At 37.3% G+C, this 12,671-nt stretch overlaps 1 protein-coding gene across 1 annotated transcript in view; it reads left to right on the forward strand.

The window, feature by feature from the left end:
• The first annotated feature begins 378 nt into the window (after positions 1-378).
• The window catches only part of Cds (CDP-diacylglycerol synthase), a 60,576-nt gene continuing 48,283 nt past the window's right edge, over positions 379-12,671 (forward strand). Inside the window, exon 1 of the mRNA XM_067116656.1 lies at positions 379-596. Within this exon, the coding sequence (XP_066972757.1) occupies positions 525-596 (72 nt within the window). The 5' untranslated portion in view covers positions 379-524. The remainder of the gene's footprint in view (positions 597-12,671) is intronic.

Raw genomic sequence — 12,671 nt, forward strand, 5'->3', positions numbered from 1 at the left:
GTATTTTCTCTGTAGATAAAGGGGAAGAAAACTTGTATTTAGTACTATATTAAAAGAATATTACGAAAATCATTTGTTAACAGAAAATATCTTGGGTAAATCGATGGGCAGAATATTTCTTTAGTGTAAATGAGTTAATATTGCAAAAAGCTTAAATAGGCGCGGATAAACGGAAAGAAACTTGTATTTAGTCCTGTATTGATTGAATGAAACTGAAATAATTTGTATAAAGAAAATATCCTGCGCAAATTGTTAGGAGGAACATTTCTTGAGCGTAAATGCTTCAATATTTCTAAAGTTCCGGCATGAGCTGTACCGAGTAACCTCGCCACTGTACCTTTATGGATAGAGAGAACGGCACCAAAGCGCCTCGAATCTGGTCAAAATAAATTGCTCGTGTCCAGCAGACAGATCCACTTGGGGCAAGTGTTGTTGTTGTCATTGACTGTTGACAGAAGAGAGTGAACCGATTGAACGTATTGTGGTGCGTGCGTGTGTGATTGCTAGGCAATATTATCCTGAAAATGGATTCGGGAGAAGAAAGCGAGTTAAGGCAGCGTACTGTCGACACTCCAGAAGAATTAAAGAATGATCAGGTGAGATGCTTTCATTAGAATTTAAGGTGTCGTTGGGCAATGAAGAAGGAATAGACCTAGACCAATGCTCAGATCACTGAAGCTCGTGGATGGTATATTCGGGTTAGCCCGGGAAATGTCAGTTAATCACTGTTTATCGAGGGAAATGACCCAAGGGAAATATATAAATTGGGCCTGCTGTGCATGTCATGCGCGATGCCTTAGGTGCGAATGCGGTACTTGGGCTGACTTCCTAACGTGAGGTCAAATAGCCTGAGGCAAAATGGTCAGTTTACGGTACGTCTTTGCGTAGCTAGACCAACGCAGCTCAAGACTGACTTACCGTACGCTTATATAAAAGATTAAACTTACTAGTAAATGGTATGGTAAAGTGAGACGAACATAATTTATTCTCTGTCAGGCTTCAGCTAGGTCTAGTCTGTAGTGGAGAGGTAAACAGTACTACGTTGAACGTGGTGTAACCTAGCCTAGGCCTAAACATGCCTAATATTAAATGGCATGTACTGTATTGTATTTTGCTTGGTAGTCAAGGCCAGTTTGCCCTGGATATGACCTATATTTCAGTAAAATGTGGAAATACCATAATGTTAAAATATCAGCTTTATTTTTTAATCCATTGGCTATAGCCTAAGCTAAAATAGCTGGGCCTGTGCTTGCTTAGCCTTACTTGCAGTTACAATTTAGAATGGCAGATTTTTAGCAGGAAAGTTAATGTGTTGTTATTAAAAGCTAGTATTTAAGAGTGATGATACCGTAATTCATCCGCAATATAGAGTTAAGTAGTACCTTTCGAACATGCAGTCTGTTAGAGCTTAAATACCTATTGAAATTTGTGATATGACAAAAAAATCTGATCAACATCATGCAGAAATATAACACCAGAAATAATACATAGGCTATAATAACATGGATAAATTAATGAAGTGTGGATGTAACTAAAATTTGAAAAATACATGACAAATAGACTATCTTATTCGATGAAATGCCTCATAAATGAAAAGATTTAAAAGTTGTGAAAAATTTAATATTCAAGAAAAGACTAAAGACTTATAAGTATTATTTTACTTCAAACCAGTATTGCATTTTGGACTTGAAAATGTCATATTCGTATGTTTTAATGTGTACTTTAAATGTTTCTGACATAAGGGTGGGGTCTGCTGTCTCTAAAAAATACTCTGTTGTTAACTGAGTATTTTTTAGAGACAGTAGACCCCACCCTTATATTCTTTAATTTGGGGGGACCACATTGGGAAAGCCGGGTTTTCGGGTGGGGGAAAATATAAAATGAGTGAATACAAGGTCCTTAATCCCATTGATAGGTCTCTTTTAGACTAAGGTAAATGAATGGAATGTTTTCAAACTAATATCATGCACTAGGGTAAGGGCCAGGTAACCTAAGTTAGGTTAGGTTAGTGTAGTTGTGGTTGGTTAGGTCTTTGCTAGTGAAATGAACATTAGAAATATTCAAAGCACTCGCTAAAATATAGCAAAAGATATTTTCAAGTACAATCACAATAATGGTTTAAAGTAAAATTTTACTGATATATATACTAAAATTAGCAATGATGTGGAAGGAATTATATGTAAGAAAAATATAAACTGAAATTGAGAAATGGAGCCTGCCAGATGGATCAAATGAGACCCAATGGTGGTAGTCTTAAAAATTAACCTGAAAGACCCTATACGTAGTTGATGATATTTCACATGTACTGTATAGTACTGTACATGTTCATAGCTTCTTGAATATTCAAGTAAATGCATTCACCATAAACATAGATAGTTTTAGATATATGTACAGTACTGTACACATATCTATACAGAGTAGCCAAGTATAGGTGACTTATTTGATAAAATGTCAAAAATAGTTCTTATGGAGATTGTGGCCTCATACTTGTATATGGGCAACTCACTGTTTCTGTGGTCTGCATTTAGGCTATATGATGTTTTATATTTGCAATGAAGATTCACATAGTCGTAGATTTTTAGTTGTATTCAAGGTCATGTAATTATTGCTTATTTCTTTCAACTTTGGCTCTTGTATGATAGGAGAATGTAGGAAAAATGTCAGGCCTATAGCCAGTAGTCTTCATTGCTCCATTGAACTTCTCAAGAAAGGACGATTAGGATATTACAGAGAGTTCCATTCTAAGAAAGGTTCATAAATTTGCCATAACATTGTGCTTTTGGTTGTAGCGTGTTTTAAAATTATAGTACTGTACTGTATACTGTATATATTCGTGATTTTTAAAATTATAGTACTGTACATATATGAAAATATATTACTGAGGTATATATCCGTTTTTTTTTGTAATGAATGGTGATGTGATAAATAGTCAGATTACAATAAATGTCTCCATGTTTAAAATTTTCATTGCCATGAAGGTGTAGGCAGTACATCTATTTGCTTCTGATGCGATAAAAGCAGTACTAAGTATTCTTATGGACAGGAGAAATTTTGGTTCTTGTACCTCAGATCATAGCTGAGTCTAGTTTCTTTTGAAATCTTGGCCAAAAGCCATAGCGTAGACTGTTGTTTATAAGAAAATATAAAAACCATACTGTAATTTATTACACCTCTACCTTTCCATGATGAAAAACTAAAGATTTTGTAATTTTTCATTTTGACTACAATTTCTGTATTTCTAGAGGGACTGCTATTTTTCCATAAGGTGTATCTTCCATCTTGGAAAGTTGCTACTTTTCAGTTGGAAGATTTTGTCTTTTCAATCAATTTTATTTGAATGAGACGGTTTTAGTTATTTCAAGCTCCATTTCTTGCAGCGGTTTTCTGTTTCTTTTCAGTTACAAAATTTTCTCTTTTCAATCACTCTTATTTGAATCGGATGGTTTTAGTTATTTCATGCTCCATTTCTTGCAGCTGTTTTCTTTTTAAGTGACGATAATATTGCAAATGATGTAGAGATGTTGATTTTGCTTGTCTTGCTTGTTTATGAACAGCAGCTCTTACTTGCCATAATCTGTTAACCTTTTCTTCTTTGGCCTATGAACGGTTACAAATTTTGATTTGTTTCATTGCTTCCAAAACTAATTTTTTATCCTTTTATCTATTTAATGGAAGTTTAAGCTCTCAGGTCTTCAATATTTTGGACTAAGAATCACTAAAAATAGTGGCATGCCTTATGGAGCTCACTATTGGCCTGGTTAAAACTCCATCTAAGGAGCCTTGTGTGCTTGTTAAATTGCATGTGCTTTTGGTGTGAGCAAACGTAAAATGTGCTGTAAATGTGTGGAACTTAGCCATCCTTGTATTCTTGTCCTTTTAGCTGGAGATTCCATATACATTCATAGGGTTCTTGACAATGAAATTGAGGGTTTCATATCTAATTAGGTGTTTTTGGTGATTTTGTTGGTCTCATCTGATTTATGGATTTTCCTTGGAACAGATGCTGTCATCACTTACTTTATAGTATGTATTTCATGGTACTTTAGTAAGTTTTGATTCATGAATGGCACTGTAGTGGGTAGGCATCTTGATTCATTCCTACTGTGATCCTTAAGCTAGAGGGTCAGATGTTTTGATGCAGCTACTCCAGCTTTTTCTGTCGATAGCATCTTCCTATCCTGAACCTCGCCTCTCCAGAACCTCCCTGACTTTATCTCGACCTTCTACCCCTAACATGTTCCACCTAAGCCCTCTTCACTTATGTTACTCTCAGGTCACAAAACTGCAAACTCTTATCGGCATTATTGAATTTTAAAATAAGTTATTCAGTAGGATAATTGTAGAATTTACTGTTCCTGTTTTTATTTGTATTTTAAAACTTGTTTTACAATAGTTTTAAAGAATAAAGCACAGTTCATGGTGCAGTATCCCTCTTTAAGGAGAATAATAAGTCAGTACATAATACCTGTGAGCATCTGTTACTTCTCAAGGCATAACCAGTAACAAAGCCAAGGCTGTGGGGTATGGGGATGTAGTAAGACCACTTTTACTTTACAGTAATTTATTTGTTTGGTGCAGACTGGTGTAGTGGTTTTCCACTCACCATTGCATTCATAGCAGGAAATGTTTTGTCTAGTTGCCCCATATTAGAGTAGACCACATATAGGTTAGGACAGTTGAATACCCACTTCCTTTACTTCTATTTCAATTCAAAACCATGTTGTCCTGTCGTTCTTTAAGATCAGACATTCATTTCTGTAGGAAATTATTTATATTCACTCTTGTGTTGGGTGTACTCAGGAAATGAATGGTTCTTGCTTTGAAAGGCAGGTAAGGTTGCCAAAAAAAGAACACTTCATTTTGCTCTTCTTTATTGCTTGGAGGGTATTGTTTATTTAGCTGCGTAATGGGTCTTTGCCATGGATTTTACTCCCAGCCCTGGGTATGACCTCCCACAATCACCTGATTTTTTGAAAGATGTTCATTCTGTAGACAGTGTTGCTGTGCTGGGATGGGTATTGGTCAATTCACGGAGTATTGTTTACATATGACTTCTGTACAGCTTGGAATACATACTGTAGCATCTGTCATCACTGAATGATCTTTGTATTGATAACCTTCTCTGATCTCTTTCATTACTTCTACTTTAGGCTATTGCCAAAGACCTTTTGATGATTGAATGTGCCGAGAATCAGGTGAAACTTAATGTAATTTTATTGTTATTCTTAATGAATGGTAAAAACATTGATTATATTTAAGTGTTTTCAGTGTAGTCTCTCAAGTGTAGAAGTGTGGTATGGATGTTGAGTCGAAGAAAGTGTGTAAGAGCCTGGCTCTTGAAGGGAGTTGAACTATTGACAAATCAGCTGTTTCTACGATCCACAAAAAAAATGCGTGTTTGAGGATGGGAAAACTTTATTATCTATGGCTGCACAAAAGATCACATGGATTTGCAAATAATCCTTTAAGAGGATGACAGGTTCCTATCCATTTGGGTCCAAGATATGAATAGGAGACATTCACATATCCATCCGTATGGTAATGACAGATGCATAACTTTTGTTTTGCTGATTGGAAGGGTCAGTTTAGAGGACCAGATTGCAAAGGATCTTTGTTTCAAGGGAGGAGAAAATTGCAGACATTTTTTCTTGAGTTGGTCACAGATTGTTTACACTACGAGTATTTTGTATAATTTTGGTATATATGTATATTTTTTATTTTTATGTATCCATTTTCCTAGTCGTACATGTTACATTTGAAATTCAGTCATATCTTTATTCATGGTGATGGGGTGGGTGTGTTACCATCATTTGGAATGTAACTATCACCTTATTTTGAATGCGGCTGAATATAATGAAAAGACTGCTTATAATTGCTTTGCTCCCTCTACTTTTCTTTTACATAACTCTGTCTTATTCATTATTTTCTTCACATAAAGGGCCATGGGGCCATTGTCTCAGAAGATTGACAGATTTTTCATTACTGACTGGCTTTTGTGTGCACTAATTTTAGATTCTGTTCTTAATTTGTTTCTCTCCTTCTGGAAAGTTTTACTGGCTCTGTCGTATTTTTTTTTATTTTATTTTATAAACTCGCAAAAGTATTTCAACTATTACTTCTCTTTCACCTTCCCATCTCACGTGTCTTGAATCTAACATCTTTCTTTTACATCGCTTATGTGGTTTGTGTTAAACAAAATCTACCGGACCTTCCCATCTTACTGATTTTTGGTTATCAATGCAGGACTTTATGAAGATGATACGGAATTTGATTCTTTTATGAAACGGACGTACTGCTGTCTTTTTCTTTTGAATTATATACTTTTTCATCCCATTGTAGGTAGAACTCATTGCTATTCAAACATTTTGAGCAAACACTACAATTAATCGAAATAGGTGGAAATTTTATTTTGTAGTAAATGTCACATTATACTGTAATGCTATCTGGGTTGTACTTCATCGATTTGACACTTCAATGAGGATAAAAATCCGACGGCAAGTAGTAAGTTGTAGTTTATTGCGAATTGAAGTTATTGATTGGAAGGTACCGACGGATGAAGCAGCAACGTTGAATTCGTCCCAAGAGAATAAAGTAGAATATCGAGGGGTATATTTCGATTTATAAATTAGGAGCGAATATGTTTATATAAAAAGAAATACGGCAAATTCCAGAGCAAATCGGGAAAGGACCTGCAGGAGAAAAACGATGTCGTCCGAATTTCTTCTTGACGCTAAGGTCATTTTGTATGTTATTAGAGAGAAAATACAAGATTCCGGGTTAGAGAGTTAGAGAGTAAGAAGAAATACTTTGTGTCATGGTAATTCTAATAACATGACATGGGTGAAAGTCAATATGTATTTTTAGAGCAATAAGTATATAGAATAAAAATTTGCTCCTCGATAACTTACAGCATTGTAAAAACGTAGGTTTGACTTAGCTTAGATTAGGCAAGATCAGATCAATGAGTGGTTTTAAAATTCACGAGAATCATTAGAAAGTACGCTAATTGTAATTTCTTGTCGAAAAATTCGATATCTTAGCATGCGTAATATTGACTCACCTGGAGATATTAAAAACTTTCTTGTTATCATGAGGTCTCTTTTGTGACAGCAACTGGGTATAAAGTTCGGAATGTCTTTAAATGATACTGCATCTGATGTTGTATGCCATGAGAGTAAAACATGTAGGCAGGTGATCGGATCCACGTCATCGTGATTGGCAAGTTCTAGAGCTTTTTGCGTCATTCATTAAAAGTGTTGGCATACCAGACAGCAGCCACTGGGTATCAGGATTTTCTGCAACAAAGCTAGTGGGTCGCATGTTACTAGATTTCCTTCAAAGGCTGCTTCAATTGGGACCGGTTCCGGTGTTACGTAATTCATCGAACCACATAGCTGAATGACTCATTGTAGGTGTCATACAAGAATGCAGTGCATGACAAAATTGAGGAATTATGATCTTTAAATTCACGGGATGGAAGAGAGATGATAATGTGGTTTCTCATGACGAATTCCATCCAGCAGTAGGTTCTAAATGGAGATTAAACGTCCGTGTAAAATGAGGAAGACTTTAAAGAATGCTTAAAAGTCAAGTTTTCAAAATGGCCTTCGAAAGGAGAAACCTAGATTCGAATTGTAAGTTAAATTAAGTATACCTTAGTTTAACCAGACCACTGAGCTGATTAACAGCTCTCCTAGGGCTGGCCCGAAGGATTAGACATTTTACGTGGCTAAGAACCAATTGGTTACCTAGCAACAGGACCTACAGCTTATTGTGGAATCCGAACCACATTATAGCGAGAAATGAATTTCTATCACCAGAAATAAATTCTTCTAATTCTTCATTGCCCGGCCGGAGACTCGAACTCGGGTCTAGCAGAGTGCTAGCCGAGAACTCTACCGACTCGTCCGTCGAGGAACTGATTCGAATTGTAAAGTGGCCTTGTCCACCAGGTATATATTATTAGCAAGACACATTACCACTGGCAGTTCACATAACTTCATTTGAATAGATATAATCTACCCATAGGAATTTGGTATGACAGATTAATTTCTATATTCTCATTGCAAAACACATACGAAGGGGCATGTAATCTTTCATCTTGAGGAGGAAAATACGCTGTAAATGGATTTAAGTAGAAAAAAAACACATACCTGGGTGAACTGTCAACTTTATTTTATGATGGGAGTTAAAATTAGTTGCACAGAATTATTTTACTGTGCATCTTGGAATTTCGTGTTGTCATGTTGTTAGGTATGATTCGAAAAACAGCAGTGAAACAAGAACAGATAGAAAAAAAGCATTCGAAAGCGAATACCTCCGATAACATTCAACAATCGTGATGATATATTTTTATTGTCCAGAAGCAGTTAATTGTTTGGCCTCCAAGTAAATATTACAGTCTTGGGTTAATTTTGGTTAGCAGAATCTACGGTAGTCGCGTGAAGGTTTCTGTTTCGTAGCTTGGACTACTGGAAACGGTCAATCCCCGCCCCACAAAGGTCCCTTTCTCCCCAAAAATTACATTTCCAAATCTCTCAGAATTTAATCACTTGTTGCAAGTCGTAAGGCCAGCATTTGGTAAAATTTTAGTTGAAATCCACACATAACATTTTGCTTAATCCTGCTAACGAACAAACCGAACTAAAACGTATCGTTCTTTGAAGTGATGATGATTAAAATTATAGTTATATGCGTGGTTACGGTTGAACACTAACATATCTGTGTATATTGAAACAGCTATTTGATTGCATGTTTTTAGTTTGCCTGATTTACACATGTTAACGATACCGTTATAACTCGTACAGTCTTAGTGGATCCTGAACTGTTGATAAAGGTCTTGTTTTCACCGGGGGTCGACCGAGGTGGAGTACAAACTGCTATATCTGGACTCGTCGAGAGGACCTTGGATGGGCAGAAGCCGTAACAAGTGGTTGCATGATCAGTGAAGCTTTCGGTTGAATGCAAGAAATATTGTGTAACAGGTGTGTATTGTAATGTTACCTTACATGATACTCGGATCAATGCGCCATCGATTTAAAGCTATTCTACTATTGTTGTAAAGCATGTGATCTTTTTTCCTTTTTTGGCAATTCAGAATAATACCCAGCGTAAATTGAACTGATTGGAACGTGATCCCAGGTTTTGAGAGACTGTTTACATTTCTGAGGTTATTCTCTCTCTCTCTCTCTCTCTCTCTCTCTCTCTCTCTCTCTCTCTCTCTCTCTCTCTCTCTCTCAGCCATCTCAGGCTGACCGAAAACTCTGAATGCCCATTTCCTCTTTTATAGTGTGTACATGCTTGTGTTAAGAGTGTGTGTATGTGTGTGTGTGTGTGTGTGTGTGTGTGTGTGTGTGTGTTTGTGTGTTTGTGCGTTTATATAAAAGTTGCATCTCGCTGACGAAGAGATGCTGTCATTGAGTATACAAATTTGTTAGACTCAGTAATATTTGATCAGATTATGTATAACAGTTCCTTAAATGTGATGCGACCTACTTAACTCGATGCTTATCGTGGAAACATTATCTTCAGTGTTGCGTAGTTAAACTCCCCCCTCCCCCTACACCCCCATTTTGATGCTCACAGTGTTGAGGCTGGTTGATGAACATCATTTTATGTACGTACACACACACACACACACACACACACACACACACACACACACACACACACACACACATACATATATATATATATATATATATATATATATATGTATGTGTGTATTTATACAGTTACTCAGTTGCTGTGACCATGTCTTGGTAATAAGACGAAAGTACGTAGCAGCTCAGTTGTTTCACTTTTCCTTCATGGCTGTAACTTTGTTCGCATAGCCTAATCATCACGCTTTTACCTCTTGCGTGATTTAAAATCAAACAGTACGCATATATGTATTTATGCATATATAAATCGATGTGTATGCATCATTTCCAAATAATTTCCAGTTTTAATCGTAGATGGAATATGTTGTCGTTCTAGTATATAACATACTTATTTTATGGATACATCTGTAATAATAATACAGAAATGTGGACTACTTGTGCACGTGCAGATTAATAAAGTATCTGTTATGTTTATCACGGATTATGTAATGAAAAGTGGGCAGAATTAGTGACCTAGTATTGATAACGGGAGACAACAAGTAATTGTTCGCGTTTAAGAATAAGTCTTTTTTGGGGAATGGTCTCCACTGACAAGAACATCCTATTCCGTACGAAGATTGATAGAGTTATTCATATAAACAAGCGTCACAATAGGTATGGTCGCCGACACCGATTTTGTGAAGAAAACAAGCGGCAAAGGGCGATATTGAAACCGATCTAGAAAGGGGCAGTGGTGGCCTCTTAAAACTGCCAAATTTATTTTCATCAAATATGTCATTAACTTTTTTATGGATAGAATGAAACCATTGGTTTTCTTTGGCATCAAAGGAGCAAAGCAGATTCACCTGAAGAAATGTGGTGGTCAAACGAAAGCTCCTGTACAGCTTTTGATAAAATATTCAGCACTTGTTTGCATTACTGTGTATTTCTTGTACGCCCAGACAGTTCCATTATAAAGTGAACAAGAAAAGTGAGGGAGTGAGTAGAATAATATCCATTCATGGTTCATGGTTTGCGAGTAAGAAGCCTGTTGTGTGCCATGCATATGAAAAGACAAAAAGACAAAACGATATAATCTAATACCCACGGGCAGTGGTCGAGTTATTGTGCATGGAGAGAACATAGACATCGTTCAATAAAGCATCAACTAGGTGAGGTACTTAAGTAACTTGGTTCAGCTATTTGAACGTGGACATACGTAGGTAAGTGAACGACAGATCAGCTGAGAACAAAGCTCAGTGTACGGGTTGACAGGTTTTAGCAGGAGGACGAGTGCGTCAAGATCCATGCAGTCCTCTCCCCAAACTCGGGAAATGACTGGATCAAAACTTTGTTATCAGGGGCTGTATAGTGGACATCCGGTCTGAACCATGTTTAGTATAAACTTTCCAAGACGTTGCTAATGATGTTACATCTCCGACCGATGTGTGTGTGTGAGAGTGAGAGAGAGAGAGACGGTTAAGGATAGTTTGGAGTAGAGGGAAAGCAATATATGATGATTCTGTTAATTTCGAACGATTTCGCCAAATCTCTGACGGGCGTACCTTTCACATTCAGTTTGCTATTTCGTTATTGAGCGAAGCGTGGGTGACCTTCAGAGGGACGTTGCAAGTAAGGGACTAAAGCTTTCATCTTTATAAGAGTGGCAATGACAAAAGACCTTGTGAAGAATGCCCTCGATGAAAAGGGTGAAAGAGACTCTGGTAGAGGAGAATCTTGTTAACAAGTGTGAGCTAAGGAAAGAGGGCTGGCAGAGACACGGATGTCAGCTGATACAAAGTGATTAGATTGAGGGCTGTTAATCTGTTTTCAAAGGGAGAGGGTGTCGTTAAGTAGAAAGATTGGACAGAAGGCCATATTGCTGTGCCTTGCCAAACGCTGTAATACGTATCAGTGGTGACAAAAGAGTTGCAATAGAATACTGTTATAGGAAGTTTTGTTTCGGGGAGTCCATAGTAGCCGTCTAAAGAGTATGAGGGAATGCACGCGTCTGAGAATGAGTCAATAGGAACCTTAAAGCTTATAGGAATCAGTCATATTAACAGATCAAACGACGTTATAACGATATTCAGAAGAACTGGTGAACAAGAACCATGAGTTAAAAGGGAAAAGAACAGGGAGCATAGGACCAGTTCATAACCAGAACTGTTTGGAAGTCAAGGAGGAATGCTATCGATCTCGGTAGTAGTATTTGTCTTGAGGGATTTGAGGAGGGACGAGGTTGCCTTGAAACATTTCAGTGCCACTAAAGAAAAAGCTTTGAGAGAGATACAGCCAGTGAAGAAGGAGAGAAAGGGAGGAGTCATATGATTAACTTGTAATACTAGTTGCATAATCTTAATGAGACATCGGTTAAATGAAGGTCCAGTGAAACCCGGGAATTAAACATGAAAGATTTTTATTTTTTTCAGTTCACACACTCGTACTTTTTAAATACTTGAAACACGAAGTTTCTTTAATGAATAATTTGCCTTTTTAAGACTTGCACCGCTTCCTGGTGTAGGTAAGACATTGATATTCAACTGGATGATAAGTAAATGCAGACGAAGGGAGGGGCAAGTACAACGTACACCTGAGAACGTGTACCGTGAAGTGATAGACATCAAAAGGGTAACAGGTCGGGATGACGCACTGGTCGATAATTGATCACTTTATTTTAATGGCGGCGATGTTGGAGTGTGTTGGCCGCCTCCATTTGTAAAGGTTTCCTGCTGTTTCCTCTCCTTTTTTCTTTATTTTCGTGGCGATGGGGTGAAGGGGCGGGGGGTGGGGGGCGATGGGGAGAAACGATCGAAAGGTAGCGTCGGTGGTGCCGTTAAAGATGTAGGCATGTTACGGTTTATAGAGGCTGCATTGCACTCCCCTTGGCGAAATTGATTAGCAGTACTTTTCATACTGATTGCAGCGTTGATCGTGTTCCCAATGCACTTGTTGCGGGTTCTTTCTTGAAAAGGCGTAGGTTTATTATTTTTCCGTACTGACACCGATTAGCTAGCAAAGATTGTATTAACTTACTATCTCTGGTGTTAGACGTCACCATGGTGTTTCGCCACCACGTTTATTTGTGGA

This window comes from Macrobrachium rosenbergii, chromosome 14 (assembly GCF_040412425.1).
Source record: "Macrobrachium rosenbergii isolate ZJJX-2024 chromosome 14, ASM4041242v1, whole genome shotgun sequence".
NCBI lineage: Eukaryota > Metazoa > Arthropoda > Malacostraca > Decapoda > Palaemonidae > Macrobrachium > Macrobrachium rosenbergii.